General features: G+C 38.3%; 1 protein-coding gene and 1 long non-coding RNA gene across 5 annotated transcripts; one reads left to right on the plus strand and one right to left on the minus strand.

The window, feature by feature from the left end:
* Positions 1 to 373: 373 nt before the first annotated feature.
* EEIG2 (EEIG family member 2) lies at positions 374 to 27,000 on the minus strand. 4 transcript variants are annotated; one of them, XM_064515804.1, is made up of 11 exons: positions 26,599 to 27,000; positions 15,452 to 15,572; positions 14,807 to 14,836; positions 14,401 to 14,517; positions 13,100 to 13,146; positions 8,829 to 8,935; positions 7,946 to 8,041; positions 6,450 to 6,636; positions 6,232 to 6,359; positions 5,771 to 5,840; positions 374 to 4,190 (listed from the first exon to the last, which is right to left on the minus strand). In XM_064515804.1, exons 1-11 carry the CDS (start codon positions 26,745 to 26,747, stop codon positions 4,148 to 4,150), a joined length of 1,095 nt encoding a protein of 364 aa, XP_064371874.1. In that variant the 5' UTR covers positions 26,748 to 27,000; the 3' UTR covers positions 374 to 4,147. The 4 variants fall into 4 exon arrangements, with proteins under 4 accessions (XP_064371874.1, XP_064371875.1, XP_064371873.1 ...); XM_064515805.1 differs by having other exon boundaries at positions 374 to 4,185; positions 6,450 to 6,639; XM_064515803.1 differs by having other exon boundaries at positions 6,450 to 6,639.
* Positions 9,366 to 24,430, plus strand: LOC135329021 (uncharacterized). Its single transcript, XR_010390162.1, has 4 exons — positions 9,366 to 9,660; positions 10,593 to 10,717; positions 15,823 to 15,943; positions 22,747 to 24,430. It is a non-coding gene; the product is annotated as an uncharacterized LOC135329021 (long non-coding RNA).
* Positions 27,001 to 27,782: the final 782 nt, after the last annotated feature.

A 27,782-nucleotide genomic window follows, 5' to 3' on the forward strand; every position in this document is an offset into this window, starting at 1 on the left:
GGTAAATATACCTCCTTATTTTTCTAAGTTACTATATGAAAAGTTTAACTACTGAAAGTCATTACGTTCAATTGAGAAGGATTAATTTTTTTGTCAGTTGCTAGATGAGGAGGTACTATATACATAGTGACCTTACTTTTCCCAAGTACAGCTAGTTGTAGACACAGGGGGGGCTGTTAAAGTTTCAGACATATTAATGAATTATTTAAAATTTACTTTTATTTGCATGATAAGACTCATTAAGTGAGAAGTAGTATGAGAGTTACTAGTTTCCTACACCCTAATAAAATGGAGATCTGCTTCCCAGAACATGCACTAAACTAGCTAATTCATGATAATCCCATATGCATTAAAGAATTAAGCTTAAGACTAGTTTAAGTACTTGCTCATTTTAATATTTGTTTTATTTCGTTGGATAATGGTATTCATTTTTGTAGCCAGGAGACATATAACTTACATACCGATGATGATGCAATTTAATACTTTAGACTAGGTAGGAAGTTTAATAAGCTGCAGAGGGAAAGTCTGAAAAGAGAGAAACTGAAATTTACTTTACTAAGGTTTAAATTAAATTTGCCTTCTTTGCATTAAAAAAAAAGTTGTTTAGAAACAGATTCCAAGCTGAGGGCGTGACTTTATTGAATGTATGAGACTTTTGCAGTATGTACTTAAAATAAAAACAAAATCATATCCCAGACAGTTTACTAAATGACAGTCTGATACATTTATAACAGTTTACAGAAAAGAAAATACCACATCTAAATATGAAGGTCACATTCCACTTACAAAATATGCACAGTTATGGAATCTCTTCAAAGAGTTGTAGCTCAAAGTGTGAACAATAAAATACTGGAATACAGCTTTATTGAAGGCTGAATTCCCATGTAAACTTACCTCCTATTTAAAGGATCTTCTAACGCAAGAAAATAATTGCTTTCTAGTAAACAAAATGCCTAGTCTACGTCAATTAGCTGTCTATTTTAACATAGAATACAAATCTGGGCTATGGAAAAACCTGTAGGAATTACATAAATATTTGTACAGTCTTTTTAAAAGTATACTTTGTTAACTGTACCCCCCCCAAAAAAAAAGAAAAGTACACGACCATCTAACTAGTATGTGTTTTTGACGGATTTGTCAAAAGTATACCAATGTTCAGGAGTACTGAAAGCAATATAACTTAAGTTTCATGCATCTTTTGACTTGCAGTAGGATTTTTGTTTGTTTGTGTAAGTTTTTGAACAGGATAGGAAACTCATGCTTTGAGAAACTGCAGAATACTAGCAGTTATTATGCATTTTCTGTTTAAAATTCCTATGGAGCACAAAAACCACAACTACATAAATGCTTTTGAACATTAGAACTTGAGCAGGTAATAACAGGAGGTTAAATACCTGAAATAAATAAAAACCAATAAAAATCTTCATTCTTTATACACAGACTGATTAGTAGGTGCTGTGTAATTGGCACTAAAGGAAAATAACAGTTGGCAGCAATTAATTTAGTATCTCAGCCAAAGGCTAGACATAATGTAATAACCTATGTTTTACAACACTTTTTTTCCAGGTTCTTTACAAACCCTAAGATTTTTTTGAATAAAATGATAATGGAATCTACTGCAGACTTAAATTTTTATTTACCTAACATTATATCAAGTGAAGAAGTTTGGGTTACCTTCAAGATAAGCTAACCTTGTGGCTGCTCTTCTGTTAGGAAGAACAGACATCATAGTGTAGTATAACAAGTTGCTGTATTTTGAGTAGAAGTAGATTGAAGATGGAATGACTCAATTTTAACATTCTCAGAAGCCAAGAGTTCCTAGTATTTGTAGATGGATGGGGGGGGGGGGAATAAAATGAGCAGCTGATCAGTATAGAACCATTCATCTAACTTCTTTTAGTATTTCTTCATGGAGAGGAGAAAACTGAAAATTGGGAGAAATGGCAGCTGTAATCATAGGTCATTCTCACTACCACATTATTTTTAGCATATTTTACTTTTTTCCCTCTCTGGTTAGTGATGGGCTAAAGGGCTAAAAAGATTTTGCACAGATATTCTACTGAATTTCAGGGGACAGAAGAAAATTTTCAGCTTTGCTCCACTATCAGTAATTTTGCAGTCAATGATAAAAATGAGCATTTTATAGGAAAGTCAGAAGTGGCAGTTACTGGGTCCTAGATCATTTTGTAAAAGTGTTATATCTGTTGTCCGATTCATAAAAATACCTCTGACTTTGAAATAGAAAATAGAAAAATTTAAATACTTTATTTAAAAAAGTAATGCAAGCATATATTTCTAGCTCCATTATGTAAACACAGTGGAAGTATTTTTGCACATACTTCTTTGCAGACTATTAACAGCAGCTAAAATACAACCTTTGTATTTATACTTTTTAACCTACTTTTTAACAGTCCAAAGTAAAGAGATGATAATGAACAGTAGGAAATAAAAGTATTTCAGTACCATAATTGAGAAATAGCTCATATTTATCATACTCAATAACACTACTCAAACTTCAAACTCTCAAAGTTTCTTAAAAATGTAAATAAAAATGGAGTTTAACTATACTATGAATTTATGGAAAACATAAAACCTGTTACACAAAGCCTTTCCTCCTTCAACCTATGAAATAGGACCTATTTATACTTCTACAAAACAATGTCGAACACCAGTATGAGAAAGTTTGAAGCCTTCAGAACTTTCTGTGGCTACACTATTTCTATTTTTATTTAATCCAAGCCTTATTGATACAATAAGTGATAACAAAATTAAGTATCTGCAGTTTACAATTAAAATACAGCAGATCCAAGCCTGAATTAGAATTGTTTCACCTCATACATCCCTATAAAAATGGTTTCCTTTGTACTTCAGTGAAATTTTAAAAGACTTTTTTCATCTTTTCTGCCACAGTCAACTATTTGTGCAAATTTAAATACAGTACATTTACCTTAATGTAATAATGGACAGATGGTGAAGGAATAAATGTTTTACATGAAATAACAGGTCTGTTGCACAGTGGAGCTTTTCTCAGAGTGCTGAGAGAATGTATACAATAAAGTGCTTCTCTTAGTAAGTTCTAGTAGTTTAGATATTTGTCTATTTTTAAAGCTCAAGTTGTTTAGTAGATTTAACCTCCCTGTACTTTCCCTTTCCCTCAAGGCACCTTCAAAATACAAGCAAAGCACTAAGCAGCTGTGAAGGATTAAGCTACAAAAGTTCATAGTGGTGTAAGTTATTGACTAGTTTGTTAAACAATACCATCCATTGCATCTCAAGGTTCTGCATTATTGAAGGTTCTGTGAGAGAAGTTTTAAACTCCAGACTTGAGAATCACAGAGACAAAATGGCTTTCTGGATAATACTTTACTGTGCCTTGGTATTTTGATGTTGAATCCCATTTCTTTTGTCATTTACAGAAAGCCAGATGTCACATTTTGATGTGCTTAATCCTCTAGACTTCATTTAGTAATAACAATAACCTATTAATGGATGGTTGACGTTTATTAAGTAGTAGCTTTTTTTAAATGCATCTGAAGCTCACCTCTACTGTTCTACTGTACAATAAAGTTATGCTCAATACTTTAAAGAGAATGTTTTGGATATGTTCAAAACACAGTTGGGCTGTTTTGTGGAGACCATAATCTTCATATTAATTTTGATAGAGGGAATTATCTGCGGTAAGATTAAAATTGCAGGTAGGATCAAATGAAGTCCAGTTAATTTATTCAGGTTCATTTAAGACTGATTCCTTAAAGGTAAGGCTTCTTTAGAAAAGAAGTTACAAACAAAGCATATCATCGTAATTGATCTCCTGTATAAAACAATGAAGTAGGATCCATTTATCATGCTTCCACAAAGATATTTCACACAATTTACAAAGCAAGTAATTCACTAACATCAGGTAAAGCTTACAAAAACAGTTTAAGTGCTTGCACAAGGCATACGTGGCTAAACATTGCCTTCATACCACAGAAGATTTGAAGGTCTATGAGCAAGAGGCATTCCGTTAATTAAAAAAGAAAACCCCCACCCAACTACCTTGTGTTCAGTTCATCTTGTCTTTCACAACTCTTATAACAGAGCAAACAAGAACTGACGTATCCACTCTGGAGCTCCAGCATTTTTCTTCTGTTTAAGCTCTTCTAGTCTAGCGTTTTATCACCACTTGTTCATATGCTCCAGATCCTACTCTGAAAGAATGTTTGAAAGACATTAGTTCAATTCTGATTTAAATGGAAGTTAAACAGTGAGTATCAGAACAACAGTAGAGTATACTGGAAAAAAGAGTGAGAATCTTGCATCAGAACAGCTAAATCTGAAGGTTAGAAAACATGCACTGTTATCATGCCATTGAATAACCTACAGCATAATGAATTAAAGGGTTTTGTGTTACATACAGTCAAATACAATGAATGATAAATAATGTTACTAAGACCTGCAAAAGAAGTTATTGTTGGACTTCTCTATAGTTCCTTAAACATTATCTTTATGGCAAAAGAAATCAGCATTAACATATTCAGCTAATAGAGTTATTTTATATATATATTTTTTATATAAGTAAAAAAAAATGGAAAGGGTCTTGAAAACAGTAAGTGCTAGTCCTCTTACACTAAGATAAAAGAAAAGCATCTTGCAGTCCTTTGTTCACATCAAATTGTGAACATGCAGTTGCAGAACTCTGTGCCTCCTCCATACGACAGAGCATAGTGGGAAGTCTTATGTGCCAAGTTGCAGCACTGTGTAAAAAGGAGGGCAAGCTCTGGCTTAGTAAGAGACACCTAGTATATAATCTGCCTGGACCATTCTGGTAACTAAATTAAAACTGGATGTCTCCGTATACTATTGTATTGTGTTCTGTATCCATACACATCATCATAGATAGAAATAGGTATGCCTAGTCTACAAATAAACCAATGATTTATCTTTTAACCATCAGTATTGCTTGCTTGTATAAAATGTTTTTATTACTATCAGCAGATGATCAGCTGTCTCTGTACTTGTACTTACTTGCCAAAGTTAGAGTACGGTTGCTATGTTAATTTCTTGAGGTAATGAAAAATAATCTTAAATTATAGTGAACTGCAGAATCCTTGTATTAGAGCATATTCTTAGCCTTTTATAATGTTTGCTAGTCTGAAAAGACTAATACATTCAGCTAAGGCATATATTGTGTAGCATTTGAAGAGGTTTTAAAGAAGAATAACTCTGTCCAGTTCTAACAAAGACAACTACATGAATATAGTCTGAGGCAGATTATCAAAACAGAGTGTTTAGGGCTACAGCTAGGTGAAAGATGAAAAAGGTATTGAAACAGGAAAAATGTAGCTTATGGAACCAAAAGGAGTTGTGAGGAAAACTAAAGGAAAGAAAGTTAGGCTTGATATCAGGGCGAGAGAAGAGTTTGGTTCTGTAAGGATGGATGGGTAAGTCACTTTACACTTCCTTCCAGCTCCAGAGTAATATAAAGCTAAGATTTCAAACTGGCACCCATTTCCTATGTCCATACCAAAACATTACTCATTTCTGAAGATTTTGGAACTGGGACTCTTCAGGACCTCCAAAAGTTAGAATGCTTATGGTGGGACCTCAGTTTGGGTTTGGGAACTAACTTATGTGTTCTGGCTTAAAACCTGACAATCTATTTTTTTTGGTCCCTCAAATGATGCAGAATGGAAAGACTGAAGATCAAGAATGTATATACAGAATAACTGTTGTATAAGATGCATTTTTGTTTAATGATACCCATGGATTAATTGTTCAGGCTACATACCTGTTAGGTAGATGATGGCTTCCAAAAGAAGTGCTTCCACCAGGGCCCACAAATAATCTTAAACCTTCCTCTAAAAATGAAGCGAATTAACATATGTTAGCTTCCTTTAATATTGCCCTAACTAAAATTATTTAAAATCTAACAATTTTGTAAATGATTCTTTCTGATGCAAAGATTTTAAGCAGTAAGGAACCGAACTTGACAGGTTATAGCCTAGAGGAACTAAATTTCTTGTAGATTTGTTTTTTCTTTCCATAATTAATTAAAGTAATCCTCTGGGAAAGTTACTGGAGTCATGCAAGGGAGACAACTTCTGGGAGACAGGATCAAGCAAAAGATTTAGTGATCCGTATACATATTCCTTACGATCACAAGCAACAGGAACTTTGAAGAAAATGAATTCTCTTTAAGGTCTGTAATGTGCATCAACTCTCCTCAAGTTTCCTTATTTCTCTCCATACCTTCTGCACTTGAATCTAAACTGAAGTCTTGACTTTGGAGTATTTTTTCAACTATATCATCTGCGTCGACTCTGGTAGCGTCAACCCTCTTTAGCTGCGACTCCACAGAGTCTTGCTTCACAGGATGCCTGCAAAGATGAATACATTTAGAGCGCTGAGAAGTGATACAGTAAATTACATTTTACTTCTGTTAGATAAGCCCTTCAAGTTAAATGTACCTGCAGAGTTTTTCTGAGGACTCATCTTTAACAGATGTATCAAAGTTCATTTCTGTTACTTTTAGGTCACCCTCTTCACATGGCTCTAGAATACTTCCAATTCCTGTTGAGGTACTGCTCACTGAGGCGTTTCTCCTGTGGCAGAGTTCAGACAAACTGGATGATCTAGAGTGACACGTACTGTATCCTGCTGGGAAACAGGAGAGCTAGGTTATGTATGCTGTTGAGTGCCAAGGTCATCACTTACCTTTTATCATCCTGAAAGGAGAACTTGTGTTTTGACTTCTTGAAAAGAGACTTCAGAAGCCTTACAAATGTATGTGCACGCACAAACTAGGCAATTCACTTAGTTTTTTGTATTCTAGCACATGCCATTTTCTCTTTATTCTCAGATGACTTTATAATTAGCTTGGATCTGCTAGTCTAGATGTTCTGTTTTACATTTTTAAAGGAATGGGTTTTGCTATAAACTCTTTCCCCCCTTTTTTTTTGAATGACCAAGCACAGTTACTGGATATGTTTTTCATTATCTTGTTAAAAAAGTGCAGGATAAACAAATCCTTTAATTTTTTTGCTCATTTCCTGCATGTAGAAGTAGATGACAGATTGAAGTATTTTTATTAAAGGCTGTGACTTTTTATGTTTTCACTATGGGAAAATCAGCTTCAGTCAATGTATCCATTTAATTTTGGTTTGTCCAATTTGATTTCTTCCACGTGGGAATAAAACATGAATCTGTTCTCTTGATCTTACATAGAAAAAGAATTTTTTTAAATCAATTAACTTCTGTTACTGTTTCCTATTACATATGGCTAAGCACTACTGAAAGCTAATCACACCATTTGAAGCACATGGGCAGTTCCAGGTTCACTACTAAAATATTCTGTGTAGTGAATGAACAGTTTCAAGGCTATAGAGGGAAGCCAGCTGCTTTTCTGCAGAGCCATTGCTAAAAAGCCTCCTTCACCCAATACAAAGTTTCTTTCTTTTTTTTAAATAATCTGCCATTCAAGCACTCTTAAATGCTACCTGCTGTCCTGTTCAACATACAGTGATAAATGATGGCAACATCAGTCTCCAGTCAGTCTATTCTCTTAATCTAAGTAACTCTTGCTTTCTAACAAATACAGTAACTTGGTGTGTCATGACTTCCATTTAAGCTTTAGAACTGAGCAAGCCTCCATTCATAAATTAGTTGGTTTTACCCACACAACAGGTAAAAATCTCTTTCAGACATGTTACTTGGTGTGACAAAGCTAAGGAAGAAAGCTGTGTCACATCCAAACAGGTAATAAGTTATGCTTTTAAGGGGAAAGAAGTTACCCTTCCGACTTGTTCCCCTCTTACAAACCCCTCTCCAAACCTGAAACTCTCAGGGAAAAATTTCAAAAGTTCAAACTTCTTTCAAACACACAAAATACACTTATTTTCTGCAGTTCTAAAATTGTGGAAGTTAATAAGAAACAACAATTTGTAGAAGAATTGCTAACAGCTACCTGACAGTTTTGACTGCTGACTTGCATAGCTTGATGTTCTGGAATGTCCACATGCACCAAGTTCGTCTGGGACTGAGGCACTCTTTGCTGAGACATCTGCAACACGTGCAAGTAAGATAATGTTGCTAAAGCCAACATTATTCGTATTCTGCCTGTAATTTTGATTAGACTCAAATATTACATTTCCCAAATGTGATTAGGGACTTGACACAATTTTTTTTTAAAATGAACCTTTCAAAGATGCAAGTGCTGCAAAAAACATAATGCATGTTAAAAAATAAGCACTCCCTTCAAAAAAAATAGTGTGCGCCATGGAAAACTTTGTATGAAGTATAGTTCTAGGTTCATCTACACTGTAGATATTAAAGAGATTATTATGCTTTTCATAGTAGAATGATGTGCTAGAAGTTTTCTAATTGAAATTTCACAAAAAATAACTCTAGTTAGGACAAGTTATGTTAGGGTTAGGGCAGGAATTAATAATATGTGCAAGAGCCTGGAGCTTGTAAAAATAAAATTTCAATGTGTAATAAAGTGTTGTAACTGATTTTCTTCCTCCTTTACATATCAGAGAAACTACTTCAATTTTAAACAACACTTAGAACTCCTACCACTCAAAAAATTACGTTTAAATGTCTTCAGTCAAATTTATGCATATCCTCCAAAGCACTAGTCATAAATTGAAGATTTAAAAAAAGTAAAAGTAAATGAGAGATTCCACTGATGTTATCTGGGAGAGTACGTCTCAACAAATAAACCAAGAGAAGGCCCCTTGGTGGACCTACTCTCAGCATCCCTTTAAGATTAGAAGTTTTTGTAGATCTCCTTGAAGCTATAAAGCCAGTTAGCAAAGAACTAAGGAATTAAGAGCATTATTTCATACCTGCCATTCCCAGATGTACTACTTTCAAGTTCTCTCCACCTTTTCTGTCTTCATGCAAAGATTCTGATTCTCCAGGAATTGCTAGAGACATTGCTGTGGAAGGAGGCCTGTAGTAAAAGGGTAGTTAAGATTTGCTACATTTTTGCTGTGATCCTTCCAAAATGACCAGTACAGATTCTTCTAAGTAGACCTAACACATTGTGCTTCAGGTTAATAATCTTGTAGCTTTTTTTTCATCTGAGAACATACTGCCTAACCTCTCATTCAAAAAAAGCTATAGCTGTTGCTTCGGTACATTCTGCAGAGTCCGTCCATTTCCACAGTCCTCTGGAAGGCTTCAGGGCAGCCTCGGAAAAGCTTTGGAAACGCTTTTCCTTTTGGATGATTGGTGGAACAATGTATGTTCATTTTGGAGTTCTAATTGTTCCTCCTTCCTTTTTTTTTTTTAAGCATATTAATCACAGGATAATTTATGTGCTGAGAATGCATATAGTTCAGTACTTCATGGAATATATAACAAGATGGAAAATTCAAACAAGCAAACAAAAAAAGCACCCACACAAAACCCCACAACTACAGTTAGCCTACTTGGCTTATGCGCTGTGATGCAAACCCAGCTTTTTTTTTCTCTCTCTTCTACAGTACACAAGGAAATTCTGGGCTGAAACCCCCTCCCCCCACTTCCTAACAGAGGGGCCTCTGCTACCAACTCCACGCATTCCCTCTAACTTCTGCCTCCTGCAAATTGAAAAACATCACATACCACATCATTTAAGTTTGGTTCAATATTAAAAGTTTTTCCACAAAGCTTAAGTGCTTGTTTCAATTTATGGTAAGATTCAAATGAATATTAAAGAGTTTTAAAAAATTAAGTGTTTTGCTAGTGCAAGAGAAACTACTTTGATTAGAAAATGACAAAGTGAAAGGAATCTTCCCTTGCAAGCAGTAAAATCACAGCTAAATTAGTTCTCAAAATTTTACCTACACTTTTTGTTCTCTATGTTATTTTGACTTTTAGAACAGACTGTGTAATTCTGCAAACAAGTGGTATTTGTTGACATTTTTGCATTTGGTATTGTTAGCCACTGTCTGTATAGTAATATGTACCCTCTTATGTTTAAGTTTGAAAGTCAAGGGGCAGGGTTTCCTAGAAGTTTCCTATGCAAACATACTTATGTGACTTAAATGTCTAACATGCTTTCAAAAGCAAGACTTGAATGCTTTCAAGAATGTCACCCCAGATCAAGTGTCAAGCCTTCTAGACTTCATAAAATATGTTGCCAATTCCAGATTGGGAAGTTGTTCTAGGGCTTATTTTTTCCTTTTACAAGAAAACATCTGGATTAGATAAATTTTTTGTTGTGTTTGTGTTGAAAGTTTATGTTCCGGGAAATGGTTATATCATCAGTTTGGAAGAAAATGCCACGACTGAATAATTTCAATCAGAGTTTTTTTTCCTAGGGAGCTAAAAAATATTTAAATATTGATTTCAACTATTTAAGTACCAGCCAGTGGAGAACAAGAATATACTGTTTTATTAGCATACAAGACTAATGATTAATTGTCTTTGAGAAACTGTTCATCAGTACCAGTGACGTAGAGCACCTATGTGTTAGTAGATCTGACTCAAAGTAAATCCAGGAGTGCTCAGTAACCAGGGATAAAGCGAACTTTGCCCTATCAAACAACTTCAGATGATACCGTTTTACTGTTTGTTCAGTAAGCACAGGATGAGATTTCACACTGTTCTATTCCTCGTTTAAGGGTTAGAAGAGGAGAGGAATAAGGGCCTTTAGTGGAGCAAAAGGACATTGAAGAATTCCTGCAGTTAGGAGTCATCTGAGTCAGGCTGCTGCAGACCACGTTCTGAGATGCCCTCACAAACCATGGTAAGGATATGGCCATGGCAGTAATGCAAAAGTTTATAGTTGCTACAGAAAACAGTTGCTCTTGATTGTGTTACCAGAACCTGCCTCAAATCAGCAAAAACATACAAGTCACAGAAGTCACTTCAGAGTCACACTTCAGATTGAGTTAGGTGCTCAGTGCTGCTTTTCTTGGAGCTGCAGCCTCATATCACTTTAAACAGCTAGTCTTCTCTTATTTAAGGAACACTTCAATATAGGTGTAGCGCTACAGAATAAACCTATGTGAGATTGCTGTGGCACTCTGTTGGCTTATTCGTAGGGATGCTGATTGCTTACATTCATTTGGTAAAAGATGAATTTAAATTCGTTTATGAAAACCTCTTGAACAAAAAAAATTAATCCCTACTGAAGTACAAGTGCTTTAGTGTAGCAATTTGTAAGTAAGCATTATCAACTCTGTCTTTACAATCTTTGATCCACTATAAGGTCTGAAAGTACAAAAAGAAAAGTAAGAACCTACAGGAAAAAAGATAAAACTGCAACATAGTAAGAGGGAAGCTAGCAATTTTTTTCAGATAGCTTTTCTTCTCCTTAATCTTAAAAAAACCACATACCCCTCCCAAACAACTGTCAGCTCTGTCTCAGATTATTTTTGAAAGGGCTAACATGAGAACAAGCATGCTGCCTCAGACCAAAGGCCCATCTAACCTTGCGTCCTGTTTCTGTCAGCAGCAAACAACAGGTGCCAAGAGAATATGGCACACAAATATTAATCTATCACCTGAGTACTCTCCCAGCATCTGCTCATCTGTAGCTTAGGTATTTCCTGAGCCACAAATGATGTTTCATACTTAACAGCCCTCCATAATTTTTCCTCCATTATTTTTTCTTAATTTGTTCTCAAGTTTTAGCATTCACAGTGTGTCATAGCAAGGAATTCCACAAATTAATTACGTGATGTGGGAAGAAATACCAAATACCTCCTCCCGTTTTCATTCTGTCTCCTGCTAGTTTCAGGATATAATAGTCAAGGAGGTGAACTGAAGAAAAAAAACTGAGTTAAACTACAACTTTGGGATTAAATTTATCTTTTAGAAATTATTTAATTAAAACTAAACCCCGTTCAAACACCTTATCACAAGTAAAATACAACTAAGTTTGTTTAAATGTAAACCTGATCTAGACAAAATTGCTATCTACTTTCTTGCAGAATTAGAAAACAATGACATAGAACTGAAAACACACACACATTTAACAACCCAGCCTACCAGCTTTAAGAGATGGAAGACTTTCCACATCTTAAAGTGTGCATATATACATATATATATATGTATGTACACTTTATATATAAAATAAAAGCAGTGGCATTAAGAGTCTCAGGTTTGCATTCTGGTAATACTGGTATATTTTTTGTTACAGTCTTCACCTATTGAGAGATTTTCCACAGTGCATTCATGAAAGCAGAGTCCACATGTCCCTAATCCTATCCTTTAAATGAATGGTTTTCAGGTTATTATAAAATACCTCTTATGACACAAATACCACGTAAGAGTTCCACTTCCTACTGATAAGGATTGCTAAGTCACGGTTAGCAAGACAGTCATGCATTCTCTGGAACCGGGAAGCTTGCCAATTGCACTGTACAATTTAGTCACCCACTAAGCTTGTGGGCCTCCTAACAAAATGGCTTATTAGTCTAGAAAGAAGGCAACAGTTTCTTACATCTGCATTTTTCTACTGCAGGATTTTTCTGTCCTGTGGTTAGTTACAAAAGCTAACAGTTGCTCTAGCAAAGCTATTACATGTCCTTAGCTACAGCTTATGCACAAGGAGGACAAAGAGTCCTGAACATATATAATGTATTTCCATGACTAGCTACCTCCCACCTCAGATGTGACCTCCTCTATCCTTAATTGAGTTGCGTAATGTCCTTGCTACGGAAAAAATCCTAAGTGCTTTCTCTTGTACCCAGTCATATCACACTACGTTTTTTAAATAAGGCTTTTAAAATCATCTAATACGTGTGACCAAAAACCGTAACAATACATTTTTCAAACACAGGCATTAGTCAAATTACCCCAGACTTAGTATGTACCCCAGACCTGCTATGTGTATTTAGACTTGCTGCAGGAATAGTGTTTCCCTTAAGCGTTTATTTGATTCACCCTCCATCATTACAAATGTACAAGTTAATATATTTTCAAGCAAAGTATGAGTATTTAGCAGCAAGGAGAATTGCCATATTTCTATTGGTATTTTTACCAAGTTAGCCATTATTAAGCTACCATTTCTTTTTTTGTGCTTATTTCTTGAATATCGTCAGATTGGAGAGTTTTATATGCAAATTAGAAGTGTAATTCTGAACATGGATTAAACACTGTCCCACACAGATTTCAAACTTACATTTTAAAACATGGGTCTCCAGACATTAGCTGCATATTGATCAAAACCTACAAATCAAGAAAATAAAACTCACTATGAGAAGATGAAAAAAAAAAACGGTCTGTGATATATGGTCATGTTACTAAATTATACTCACCACAAATCTTACATTTAAATGAAATAAAGTGGTTTCACATATGTACGAGACTATAAACACGCTTATGCAAAAAAATCACATTTTTGATCTTAATACGCATGCAAACCCCACAAAAGAACATACTATATAGTTGCACTTACAAGATTCTGTCAAAAGATATGTAGCTCAATGGAAAAAAAAATCTTTCAATCATTAATAGTACAGATAAATTTCCTGTCTCTATTTTTCCCTGAAGTCAAAACGAAAGATCTACGTGCAAACAGAATTTCTTTTGAAACAGTGGGTACTGAAGTATGTTCTTTGTTTCCCAAGAGTGTTTAGCAAACTGCCAGCACACGAGAACTGGCTGTGCTAACATCAGAAATAAAAGAAAACTACAAAAGGTAAATAATGCCATAGGACAACAATGCATTGACAAGGCTTGTTGGTTGGGTCAAAGCTATCAATTTACAATTTTCTGGCCAAAGTCTGTGATTGTTTTAAAGAAAGTAGAAAGTACATGCCTAAACAGTATACTCAATAGTACAATAAATTAATCCTAATGTCTTGGTAGGGCAAGAATTAAAATCTACTTGTAACATGATGTATGCTATCATTTTCAGGTCTACACAGATTATTCCACTTTTTAATCTACCTGGACCAATAGGAGAGAGAACAGCATGGTGGTTCTCTTCCAACAATTCTCTCAAATTTTTTACACCGATTACTATCAAATAGAAAAGGGAAAGTTCCAGGATACAAGACAATGTTGAAGCTGGTTTATACATAAACAAGCCAATTAAGAGAGTCACTTTTAGAGTGTCATAGGAATTTGCCAAGCTTTCAAGATAAAATTGCTACATTTATATGACTGTATTAACTTCTTCACTGTGCTTCAGTATTCAATTTTTTAATCCTTGTTAGACTAGAAACACCTTTTGAACGCTTTTCTTTTACAGCTATCCAGTTGGATTTTCAAGAGTAGGACAAATTCTATTTTAGAATGTATAGATTTTTATTATTCTCTCTAAACAAGGCTGATATTTTCACTACATATCACTAACTAGTTTTCAGCAAACATGTTTTAAATCTCACTAAGTGCCTGATAATACCATGTTGGTTTTGGTTCAATAACTTCTTGTTTTCTATCTTATTAGTAAAAGTATGAGAAAGGAAAATAAATTACTTTGAGAATGGAGTTATCCTGCCTTGTATTTTTGGTATCATAACCTTCCAGTAAACAGCGCCGAGTGGTATTTCCCGATCCAGCAAACTCTGCTAGGTTTAGATCTGCAAAGCCCAGCTATTAAGAGAAAATAAAAATGTTAGTAAGCATATTGCTAAATGAGAGCATCTGCTGCATGCACTGTATTGAGTGGCAGTCAACAGCACTTTCTCTCAAATATGAATAAGATTATGCCCATTACAGGGAGAGGTCCAAGGCAAAAAGCAGAAAACAAGCTTAGTGTTAAACTCTGCATAGCTGTATTTTTACTTACAAATTAAATCTCGGGGGGGGGAGGATTTTCCATATTTTTAGAAGTAAACACATGAGCTAATTCATAGGCAAGATTAGGTATATCTCTATTTACCTTTGCATATGCCTTTCCTCCTTTTAACTCCTGGGGGGAAAAAAAAAAAAAAGACACACTAGCACTTATGTAAGTCAACCATTAAAGATACTGACTTAAAAAAAAAAAGAAAACACATAGTAAAAGTAGTTTTAAAACAGCTGAACACACATTTCTAGGCTAGTACTGTGGTCGCTTAGAAGTCAGTATTAATAAGGTCCTTGGCGCACCCCAGCAGGAGACTGTCACCTTGTGAGAAGAGGGCAGTGCCTGACAGCAGACCAGCATTTGGCTTCTGCACAGTTTAGCCCTAGTGGTAGGAAGTGCTGCACACAAAAATGCTAGCACAGTACAGGGTTTCTAAGCTTACTGCTGCTTGCTAGAAATATCTATCAGGGGCTAACTTTACAATGACTGATGAGCAGCTCCTTTGCTGTCCTGCTGGATAAATAAACTTTTTAAAAAGAGCAGTAAAAAAACCCATGAATTAGTCAAGCTAAGGCAGTTAATAATAAAATTACTATGTAAATTTTGACTAGAAGAATATTGGACTGGTAACAGCTAGAATTTGTTTTATGAAGTCTACCAGCCATTTAAAAATAAAACCAGAAGAAGTGAAGCAACAGTGGGGGAAGGAGAGGAGAGAAAAGAAGAGAAGCTGTTTACCTTCCGTACAGACACCCTGCAGATGCAGGTATCCAGAATCCCTGTTGTGGCACTGGCACTGATTTTACACATAAATAAGAACTTTTTCTTCCAGCGGACACAGTTTGCCTGAACTACCTCCCTGCAAATAGAAAAGATGCACGTACATCAGTTGCATATACATTCGGGACCGTGAAAAGCAATAGGACAGACAGCTTTAGAACAAACACTGGTTCCGTTGTCTGTGAATGATCACTTCGTGCAAAGCCTGTTCAGAAGCCTGAATAACCATCCTTCATTCTTCTCTTTGTGTAGAAAGACTAGGAACTGTTTCAAGACTTGGACACAATATTAGATCTACAGAAAAATGTAACAGCCATATGTTTTTACAGATAAATGAGACCATGATTTCCCTGGTGTGCCTAGGGAGAGTGACGTTTTCCCGGACATTAGCTCCCCGATACGCTCTTCCAAGCTGCTGACCTTTGGAGTGCATGCAAGAAGTCACCCTTGGTAAGTAATTTTTCAATACACAGAAAAGGAGCATCACACGGGCAGAACTGAATAAATTTGAGGACTGGAACAATACAAAGGAGATGAAGTATAACAACCAGATAAAAAGTCATGCACTTGGGGCAAACAAGGATTTCAGCTACATATTGGGAAATCATCATTTGAAAGCAACATAGGAAGACTAATATTTAGATGGATTTGTTGATCACAGGAAGTTTACAAGCCAACAATATGATGCAGCTGAGAAAAAAGCAAAAAAGGCAGCATGCTTTCTGCTTAAAGCTCAAATGGAACAGATTATTACATTTCAGTAACTCCAGCTGAAAGTGAATTAACTCCAGAATGAACAGGTACAGAGAGGGCAACTACAGGTCTCTTGTATCTTATAAGAAAGGATTAATGATACTTTGGTGTCTGTTGTCTAGCAAAATGAGGATTGAGAAGAGGTAAGGTTACTCCAAGTACCCTGAGTGATTAAACACAGAAGAGACCAAGAAACTATTTAAGCTAAATGTTAAGTAGTTAGGACCAAAATACGTAAAACATATATAAACACATATTAAAAATAAATAAATAAAACATTTAAAACTGCAATTTAAAAGGTCTCTACCCACAGAGCAAGTTTCTAGGATAGCCTTCAAATAGGAGAAGTAGGAGCAAAAAGTATTTAAAGATTTCAGTTTGTCAATCAGAGGGGACATAGGACTGTAATTCTGGGGACCTGCCTTGATGATCAAAAGCTTTTTTCCAGTCCCACATTCCTAAGTTTTGGAATTCAAAGGAGAAAGTGCGATAACTTCTACCACTCTAATCACTTAGATACAGGCTTCACATTTAAGCAATATTCATCCTTCTTTTCCTTCTCTTCCATTTTTTCTACTAGATTCCTATGTTTTATAATAATTTTCTACAGAAGCTTATTATTGAAGATCCAGTCTGACATGTTTAACAGGAGATAGATTCTATGGTTCAGCTTAAATCAAACTGGCATGAAAGTTTATCATATATGGAGATATTGTCAATCAAAAGTCTCACTCACAGGCACTGATTTGCTGTGCTGGTGAGACTGACATCTACAGCACTCACTGGCACAGTGACTTGCCAAGGTAGGAATAAACTGGCCTGCATAAAATGAGTCAGTTTAATGTCCACAACAGACTAACAGATTCTGATGATACAAGACTGACTCATATTCAAGCATGTGACCTAAAAGGAGCAGGCTCTGTATGCCATGATCTACCTTTTATCCATTATGTTTCCTAATGCAAACCTTCCTGTGCTTTGGAAGACAAAAAAAAAAAAAAAAAAAAAAAAAAAAAAAAAACCCAAACTGCCAGTATAGAAGTTATTTAAATCCAGAGCCAGAATTCAAAAGGGACAAATTTATAAGACAAACAGTTACACCCTCTACTGGAAAGAGGCTCAAGCAAGAAGAAAGCCAAGTAACATACAACCTTAAGGGATATTCAATAACTGCTAGCATTTGTTACACTTAGAGGGCTTTAATACCTATCATAGCACTTCTTACGACAGTTGCTCATCTTTCAAGTAAAGAAAACAGTCAACTAGATCTCAACTCGATCTCCACTGTCAAGTAGAAGACATCCAATTGTATGGATATCTGGGTCTGCATATTTGCAGGTTTCATACACTATGCTCAAACAGAGCAACTCCTGAGTTTGCTCAATTTTTCTGCAGATCACAGTGGTCCAGATTTACTCAAATGGAGTTAGTATCTCCAGAACTGATTTTTTTAGAAGTTTTTCTTTGTTTCTGAATAACATATTTTGAGCTTGTCTTGACAAGGGAAAAATAAAAGGTCCTCCTCTCTCCTAAAACCACCACCACATCAAAAACAGTTTTACTATGAGCAGGGGGGAGGCAGAGGAACCCCCAGAAACAGAACACCAAAATCTTTTTCATGTACTGTCTAGCTACAACTCTTCCCCTCAAATAGAGGAAGAATGTTTATCTAGCTATCTTAAATCATCATCATTAAATCACCTTCTCTCTGTCAATAGTACTATCAGGATAGATCACAAATGCTGAGAGTCTCATGGGACAGTGCTGATGTTCTCTCGAGAGCACTGAGGCCGCAGGTCTCTGCTGATACTGAACAACCAGGCTCTTGCTCACGCCCTTTTCCTGTCCTGACACCTGGGAGCTTGTTAGACTAAGACGACTGAGCGGGAAGGGGATCTTGAGTGCAGATAAACTAAACAATATGCTTTGTCAAGTTTTTCTTCCACCAAAACCAGCAAATTCTGGTGCACTTGTAGTATCCTCCCCCAAATCCAAAGCCAAACACACACACGCACACACATATCCTGGGATCAGATTTTATATGTGGTTTCAGCAAAGAGTAAGAATCTTAGTTATAACACACATCACTATAATTAAAGAGACCCTAAATTAATAGGATAATTAAATATACTGTCATCTAAACTAAGTTATTTTTGTAGCTGTTTCTTATGTTGGACTTTAAAAGAATTACTGAAATTGAATTGTACCAGAAATATCTATATAATACTAAAATGCATGCAACTATAGAAACCTGTATTAAAAAGCAAGAACTCTTAACCAACAATCCTTTGACCTAACCTTCTCCTCCATTCCATATTTAGCCTCAGAGCAAGATACATCAGCTATGACCAAGAATCCAGAGGGAGCTTGCATTTTCACGTGTTACTACACATCCAGTAATATCTGCAGAACAAATCTAGTTTCCAAAAAGGCAGTTCAGATTAGGAACAATCTGTTCATTAGAAGGCTATAAAATGATGCTACAAGACTAGAAGGTGCTTCATTGTCACTCATAAAGGCCAGAAAATTGCTTCCTGTAGCATCTGCTCATCATACAACTAGGACAGTTGTCACTGCCTTCCCTTACCACCAACCATGCCACTGGGACTACCAATAGCAAAAATCACTGTTACTGTTTATCATGTCAGTAGGTTCTTGTAGTGTTTCTTTACATCTGTAACATTTCCAGTTACTAAGTAATATTACTGTTTCCTGCAAATAATGCTTGTGATTTCCTGGATGTTTTTGTAAACTCATAAGGTAAAAATAATGTACTGAAATCTTTGTACAACTCAGTATTATGGCTCAGGTTATGATTCTGCTTTTCAGAATAGTCTTCTATCTCTACGGCAAACTATATTCAAAGCGCCTTTACATTATAGAGTTGTATAGTATTCCAGACATCACTAACATTGTAATCAAAGAACTTAGTGAACACTAAACACAGCATGTCTACTTCTAAATGCAAGATTAATGTAAATAACATCTGCTTGATAAATGTAATAGTGTCGTTAAAAACTTTTATGATCTTGAATTTAGACCTACCAGTACAATTATCATTGTTCAAGACAGTAAGATACCATAAAAAGCACTACACTTCTGGAAGACAGACAACATTTTAAGTGCGTCTCAATCTGGTCGTATCACAGGTCAGGATTTCCTGAGGCAGAGTTAACTTAATAAACATTAAATTGGATTATTGGACTTTTAAGTTCTCATGCAAACAAAGAAGTAGAAATTAGTCTGAAAAGATTCATCAGTAGTAGGTATTTATTCTCCAGTTCTTGCAAAAAGAAAATAAAGCAAAACCAAGAATATCCCTTCCTTTTCATAAGAACCTCAAAGAAGTATCATCAGCTTCTTTCATAGGAGCATTAAGCTTTAAACAGCAAGACAATTTAAAAAGACAGTTGTAAACAAAGTGCACCCATCACCCCAGAACAGTTCTCCTTATAATTCCATTATACAAAGAAAATGTATGAGCATATACTTTAATGGTGATACTTGTGTAAATAAAAGCACCAATAACTTATTCCCCTTAGGCTGAAGGAAGCAAATAAGGCACCCAGAACTTTAACTTAAGAGTCATATCTAAATTTGAGATTCTTATTTCATGTCCAAGGCCTTTGGGGGAAGGGGGGGTGAAAACAGAAAATAAACAGTTTTATTGATTGGTTACTATGGAAATGAACCCAGATAACTTCTTGGCAACTATGCAGCTACAGGGCATGCTGGAGAAAGCTTTCCGTTATGAGTCAGTTTCCTATGAGCCTCACACAGTAACTTTACCACATACAAAGCAGAAACAGTTGTTTTATAAATCAAAACGTGTCTTGGATACTAAGATGCATTCAAATACGTCCTAGGTTGTAGTGCTTCAGTGCAATTTAAAAAGGAATGCTGGTAGTAAGACCTAGTCAAAAATGATGCAAAATAGACAAATATTTTCAGATAAACTGATTCTAAAGTATAGCTTAAGTTACCATCATTTTAACAAATTAAGTGTTTTTTTTCCTTAGAGGGACAATTTCACATTGACTAAATTTCAAATGTAAGATATCAGTTGTGAACAACACCCTTATTCAGTCTCCCAGGAAATGTCGAGTAGTTTGGCAGTGAGATCCTCAGAAGAAAGTCACTCTTCCTACACAGTCTCCTTGTTTGGTTTAGACCCATGCAGTTCAAGTGTCCAACAGCCTGGTTTACGCACAACATTTTTTCTTTTAGTATCTCTACTGTACACACAAACATTAAAAAATGTAAACGATAGGAGGATAGATCTTTCACTTTCAAATTAAACTAAAATCCTTTCTACTAGGTTAATAATGGAAGTAAAACAAAAACAGACAAATATGAAGAAAAACCCCACGACTGTTCTAAAACAAGTGAAAAGGTTCTAGCACCAATATGCCAGCACCAGTTTTATTCAAATGTATTCTCTGCATCCAATATGCATACCTTAACTGTTGACTACACACTGCCCATCCAACTACCAATACCAACCCCCTGATCTTTAAAGAACAGCAAACTACAAAAGACCAAAAATATTCCATATAACTCTTTTGGAATACCAAGGTATACTTACAATTGTTGACTAATTAAACACCTATTTAATAGCCAGAACACTAAAAATTCAAGTTCTTCATATAAAAAAAAATATATATATCCCTTGTTGAAGTTAAGGGCCCAGAACAGTACCTCCAAAGCATACACTGTATTAATAAACTTACACAAAAAGTTGTAATATTCAAAAATGAAAGTAAACTGAATTTCTTCAATATTCCACATTTCCTTCATGCCTTAGTCATAAAAGCATACATTCTCTCCAAAGAGATTTTTTCCTAAGCATTGCAAAAAACAAACAAAACTAGTCATTTACAAACACAGAGCTTCAGTGCCTCACAAATTTCAGCACTAAGCAAACATCTGGCTATGCAGGAAGAGCTCCACTTGTTTACAGTGTGCTGCTCTCCAATTAATTACCTTTGATACTAGATGCAAAATTTGTACAGAGCAATCATTTCCTGTTTAATGTGTTTTACTCATAATAACCAGGTTAAAGATTTGAACTAGCAACATTTCATGTCAAGTATTTTGTATAAAATATGTATAAACTGATCGTAATGTGGAAATGGAGCTGCTTCGGAATACTTTTACTAATGAAAAAAATGCTGATTAAAAGCAAATGCAGAGACCTAGAACAGTATTAGCACAACGAAGGGCAAACTTAGCAAGACTGTAGCCAGCATTTCAAAGGAAGCAATTATTCTCCTGTATTGAGCATTCATCAGGCTGTATCTGCAGCACTGAGACCAGTTTTGAGCCCCTCAGTACAAGGAAACATTGATGAAGTCCAGGAGGCATGAGGTGAGGGGCTGGAGTGAGGGATGTGGGGGCTGAAGCACATGATGCAGGAGGACGAGCTGGGAGAGCTGGATTTTTACAATCTGAAGAGGTGAAGGGGGATCTAACTGCTGTCCTCAGCCATCTAAGGAATTACAAAAAAGATGGAGCCAGGCTTTTCTCAGTGGTGAGCAGAGCAGACTAGAGGCAATAACAAGAGGAATCCAAGAAGAACTGTTCACAGTAAGAGCAGTGAAGCAGGGGAAGAGGTTGCCCACACAGACAAGGCCCTGAGCTGCCTGATCTGCCTTTGAAGCTGGTTGTGCTTTGAGCAGCAAGCTGGTCTGCATGACCTCCAGCAGCCCCTTCCACCCTACGTTATTCCATCGTTCTAAGAAATGAACGGAAACAGTCTTTAAAATAGGAAGGCGGTCAGGCTGTGGTGCTTGCAAATGGTAAGTGTATCTTGATAACAAAAAAATACAGTCTTCTGTACTGTGCTGGAGTCAAAGGAAAATCACCAACTCCATATAAACCACAGCATGTACAAACCAGACATACACATTAATATATTTTTTTCACTTTAATAGATGCCTATTATACATCTGTTTTCAGGAACTTTTTCCTGAAAAGCTAGCTGCTGCTGCCTCTCTTACAAGTACTTACATAGTTACACTAACAGGAATTTCACAAGAATGAGACATTTTCATATCTGTAATAACCAGACACATTCCCTGCAAAATATGATTCATAAAAACATTTTCTTATCTACTACTGTGACCCAACAAAGCCCCTCTTCGGGTCTGTTTTTTTTTTTTAATATTACTCCTTTGATTTCCCTTCAACCTATTTCAGAGACTTGTTCTCCTCATCTCTGTTATTATTTCCATACCATTACTCTTCTGCCTTTCTCCATGAACTCTGCTATTAATATTTTAGCCTTCTTGTTCTCTTTCCTTTCAGCCCTGTCTAGAATATCTACACCAACCCCTGTATATCGTGTTACCTTCCTCAAGAAAATTATCTGAATCTTTTTACTCAGCCCATTTTACGGCATCTCTTCAGCCTTTCCTTAATGGTTACAAAGAAACTGCATAAAAAAGGAATGTTATAATTTGTTTACAGAACTCCCCCTTCTTACCCTTTTCTCCCTACAGAGGGGAGTGGGCCTGAAAACTGCTGCTTAACGACCACCGACAGGCTCTTCACAACTGAAAAAAACAAAATTTAATGGACATTCAGGAATCTGAAAACAGAGCTACAAAACTGCAAGTCAGGATTTTCAGCAACTGCAAACCAGGTTATGGCTGAAAAATAATTAAAAGTAATGCTACCCATTACCAAGGCTGAAGGCTGTCAATAAGATTTGTACATCATGATGAAAGTAATAGGGACAAGTAGCTCCACGTGACAGGTATATTTTTAAAATAAGTGTTTCTATTTAAAACCAGAAAACTGTTTAAGCAGTGTTACTATCAGGAGAAACTCTCCCTGTAAAATGCAGTATCAGCAAGAGGACAAGCAATGACTAAAAAGCAATCTGAAGAGTCCAGTGAGGCAGAAAATGGGCTTGCTGGAGTCACAAAAGGCAAACGTAGTTTTAAGCAGACAAGAACACGACCAAGCATCACCGGAGGCAAGAAGTACTCAGCGTCTGGAAGATAGGAAATCATGACTTCTACCGCAGAAGACCTACTTATTCTACCCTGCTATCTGTTGGGGATAAGAATATATTCATGCAAGTAATGCCAGAATTCGAGATCGCCTCTCAGAGCGCAGGAAGTTCGCTGTCTCTAAAGAACCTCTCTGGAAACTTCTGGAAGATAAAAATGTTTTGATGAAAAAATAAAGAACAAGCTACAGTTTTCAGCCCTCTCCCCCACCCCGTCCCTACCAATATTCTTGTCACGCGACTATAGATCATAATCAGCTTCTTCTTAGTTTTGATTGCTTTGAATGTTGTTTTGTAAAAGAAAGGAAGAGACAAACATCAAAAGTGTAAAATATCAAGAATCAGATCTCGGAGGTAGGGGAACATGACCAAACCAAAAACTACAATCATAAGAACACTCAAATCAAAAAAGTTACTTTGTTTCTGTTGGGGAAATCAGGCTAAGAATCTAGCTACAAGGCTTACAAGTACTGTAGTCTAAGTCTAAACAGTACAGTCTTGAAGGTACCATCTTTAAAAGCAAAGAGCCTTTATCTGCCAACCCCCCAAACTCTTGTGATTTCCGCACATCCCTTCCTTTCTTTTACCTTTGGTTGAGCAACAACTCAGCCCATGAGCAGGAACCTACTCTAGAGGCCTATCAGTTATTTCTTCAGCCTAGTAAAACGAGGGCAGTTGCAGACAGCATACACTTCCAGCGTAACTACGACCACATTATCCACATTATACTAGCCTGGAGAAATAGGTATGGTATTCCTTCAAGTCTTTATCTTATAACAATTTTTTTCTGTACAAGATAATCATAGGTGTGATTTCTGCCCTGAAATAATTTTCTGTCCTTTCATAGTGTACACATACTATATTTTTCAGTAGCCTGAACTTACCTATCTTCTTTTTTGTCCCACTTTAATATTCAGAGAGATGATGTAGGTGTGGAGTTGCTTGCCGGGCCTTTTATCATTCATACAGTATGATCCACGCATAGTTGAAAATAAGACTACCCAAATCTGTTTTCATTACAATTCACTACATATTCCATTGCTGCCAGCCTGGCTTCTTATGAAATTTCTTTCTTGAAGAATAGGTTTTGGAGAGAAAATGCTAATAATGTTAGGCTGTTTTACAGCTTGTCAGTATAACTGTTCTTAAAAGACTTTTTTTTGATAGCAAAAGGCAGCAAGGCATTGGTATATATCAGTATGAACTTAAAAATTTAATTCTCAATACCTTTTCTCAGAAAAAATATATTTTACCAGACCCCAGTAAATAACAAAAATAAAAGCTATTAGGGAGATGTCAATTTTTCATATATTTATACAATATTTTAGGATAAATTCATGTATTATTTGAAGAACTCGAGTACGTTTCAGAAAACATATTTTATAATGCTACAAAGTTCACTCCTTTCAGAATATGACCACCAGCTCAAACTGCAACTAGTAAGTACGTGCGACTAGAAAGGGTGCCCATTAAAAAGTTTCCAAATGCCGTTAGTGCGCTCTTAATTTCTGCCTTATTTATTCAGACCTTTGCTGAGTCACCCCTGTGAAAATCCATCTGTTAATTCTTAAGCCAACAACAAAGGCACTCCCTAAATTGGCACGGAGGGATCACTGTAGGGGAGTTCTCTGCTCTCCTACAAGGCAACCTCAACACGTCTCAGTCCTGCAGGAACGGGACAGTCGCACTTACCGGGACTTCAAGATACTGGCATATGTTTCACTGCTATTCTTATTTTTAAGCCATCTCTCTCTGCCGCCCCCAAAGGAAAACAAAAGAATCTGAAAGCTTCTCCGACTCCAGCACAATGCTCATCATCATCACACTTTCGCTGAAGTCACAACACATCATCACACTTCCATTGAAGCTTCCTAAGCACATACATCTCGTGTCTCCTTCACACTCACGCTGGTAGAGGTATTCACGTATGCTTTCAAGCTTTTAACGTTATCATAAACGAGCAAGGCAAAGAAGGCCAAGATTACAATAGTATATCAAAACCATCAGCGCAGCTGAAATCTAACGTATTCAGAGATACGGTCTAGAAGATGTGTGTCAGCCTGTGAAAGTGACTTCAGGGCAGTGAGATCTGCATTAGGGCAGTAGTGAGACTTCAGTGCCTAAAGTCATGATTATCATCATCTATTGCTGATGAAGAAGTCTCTCAGAAGAAGAATACTTTATTAAAAAAAAAAAAAAGAAAAGATTTGGAATGAGAGCAAGCATTGATGTGCTGAAACCCTCCTACCTCACAGAGGACAAACTAATACATACCAGTACAACCTAATGGTTAAACAAGGAGTTTTTAAGCCCAAATTCCATTTTGGTGCTCTTTATTCCCTTTGATTACTTCCATTTACAGAAAATGAGAGCAGGTAACTCAGTAAGGGCTATAATAGAAATATGTATTTTAATAAGATAACTGAATAGTCATAGATTTTTTTGTTACCCATCTCTGTCTAGAGCCCTATGAAACCTTTTTCAGTAAGCACTCATTTCGGTACTAACGTTAAAGTAACATAACAAGCCAGACAACACAAATCAATGTGACGGAAGGTTTTTTCCTTCCCTTCTTCAGTGGGTACTGGAAGACGGGTCCTGTGAGCCACGACACGCCCTGCTTCTGCCCCGACTCGGCCTCCGCTCGGCACCGGGAAGGAGGTGGCCCCGGCCTCGCTCGTGCCGGCAGTGGGGACCGCCGCCACAGCCGGGCAGCCGTGGCGCCGAGGCACCAAGGACAGAAGATAACGGCTGCGGTGCCGCTGCTCCTGCGCGGCGGGATTCAGCGGGCACGAAGTCGGCAGAGGACTCGCGACGGCCGAGCGACCAGTCGCGCTGCGGCACCCCTCCTCTGCTCACGGGCTCCTTTTCCCTCCCATTTGGCGTTTAAGCGCCTTAATGTTTATTTAAAGCAGGGCGCCCGCAGAGTATCTCCACGTTTATCCCGTGCCGCCGGTAACGCGGGGCGGGTTAAGAGGAAACCGGCGTGCCGGCGGCGGGCGCCACATGTCGCGGCAGGTCCGGCGGCCCCGCGGGCAGCGGCTCGGGCCCCCGCGCCTCGCCCCCTCGCGCGCCGCCAACGGCCGCCGCCAACGGCTCCCCGCCCCGCGGCGGGAAACCGCTGGCTCGCGCGGCCGCTGAGGCGAGGCGCCGCCGCCACCTCCGCGCGGAGCGACCCCCGCGACCGGGGGCGGCGGAGACTGCGCGGCCGCGGCTGCCCGCGGCTCCCCGGAGGGGGCAGGCTCGAGCCACGCTCCGCGGGAGCGGGGCGCCGCCGCCCCCCGCGCCCCCCGCGCCCCCCGCGCGGGCTGCCTGCGGGCTCCGCGGCGGCACCTACCGGGAGGACTCGCCGCTGAAGCTGCCGCCGTCCAGCAGCCGCACCTTGCAGAAGAGGATGCCGTTGACGAAGGGCACGGAGGAGAGCTCGTCCAGCTCCAGCTCCACGCGGAACTTGAACTTCTTCTTCTTCATCATCATGAAGGCCATGGGCGGGGGGCCCCGGGCGCGGCCCCCACGGCGCGCTCAGCGCCGCGCGGCAGCTCCCCCTCGCACCGGCCTCCCCGCTCCCATGCCCGGGGCCAGGGCGGCAGCCGCCGCGGCACGCCACGGCACGGGGACGGGGACGGGACGCGGCCGGAGCGCTCGCCGCTGCCGGCTCAGCCCCTAGCGGCGACGCCGCCTCCCCGCCGCCCGGCCGGCGCTTACATGGCAGCCGGCGCCTCCCTCAAACCCGCCCGCCTCCGCCCCGCCTGCCGCCCGCGGGCGGCGACGGAGGGAGGCGGGGGAGCGGCCGCGCCGCCTCCGCCGGCAGCCGTGTCCCGCCGGGCGGGCGCCCCCGCGCCAGCACCGCACCCGCGGCGGCCGCTGCCGCAGCCGGGCGCTGCCGTGCCGGGGCTGAGACCTGGCGCGCCGCTTCGCGGAAGGGGTGGCCGGTCCCGCTGAGAGACGGCTCAGTGATGGCACGCGGACTTAGGGGGCGTCCGGACCGGGGACGTGGCCTCGGGCCCGGCAGAGCGGAGCTTGTGCAGTGCGCCTCCGGCAGCGCTCTGCTCCCCACGGTCCCTGCGGGGTGGCGGGATGCGGTCCCGTTAGGAATGCCCAGTAGTTTGCTAACATTAAATATTTTAAATGCATTATTTTAGAGATCATTAACAAAAATAAGCACATTTTTAATTTTGTTGTTGTAGGAAGAATAGATGTTACCATTTCAATTCTGAAACGTTTAGGTTCCTTCTACTGTAGTTGAACCCTTGGCAGGGTCTTTTACAGCAGTTCAGTCCGTAATTTACAGCTGTTTATATTTTGGCTCCCTTTGAAACAAGCAACAGATGTTCATAGTCTTGTTCATAGTCTGAGAAGGAGAAATGCATGCCTCTGTGTTTACATCTAATAACAGTCCTGTGACACAGATGATCACAGCAGCATACAAGCAGTGTCGTTTCTTGTAATGTGTAGTCCAACACCAGCATTTGCTTCCCAGGGAGCAGCATTGTCTCAAAAACTCATTGCAGGAGACTAAAA

Source organism: Dromaius novaehollandiae, chromosome 8 (genome assembly GCF_036370855.1).
Source record: "Dromaius novaehollandiae isolate bDroNov1 chromosome 8, bDroNov1.hap1, whole genome shotgun sequence".
Taxonomy (NCBI): domain Eukaryota; kingdom Metazoa; phylum Chordata; class Aves; order Casuariiformes; family Dromaiidae; genus Dromaius; species Dromaius novaehollandiae.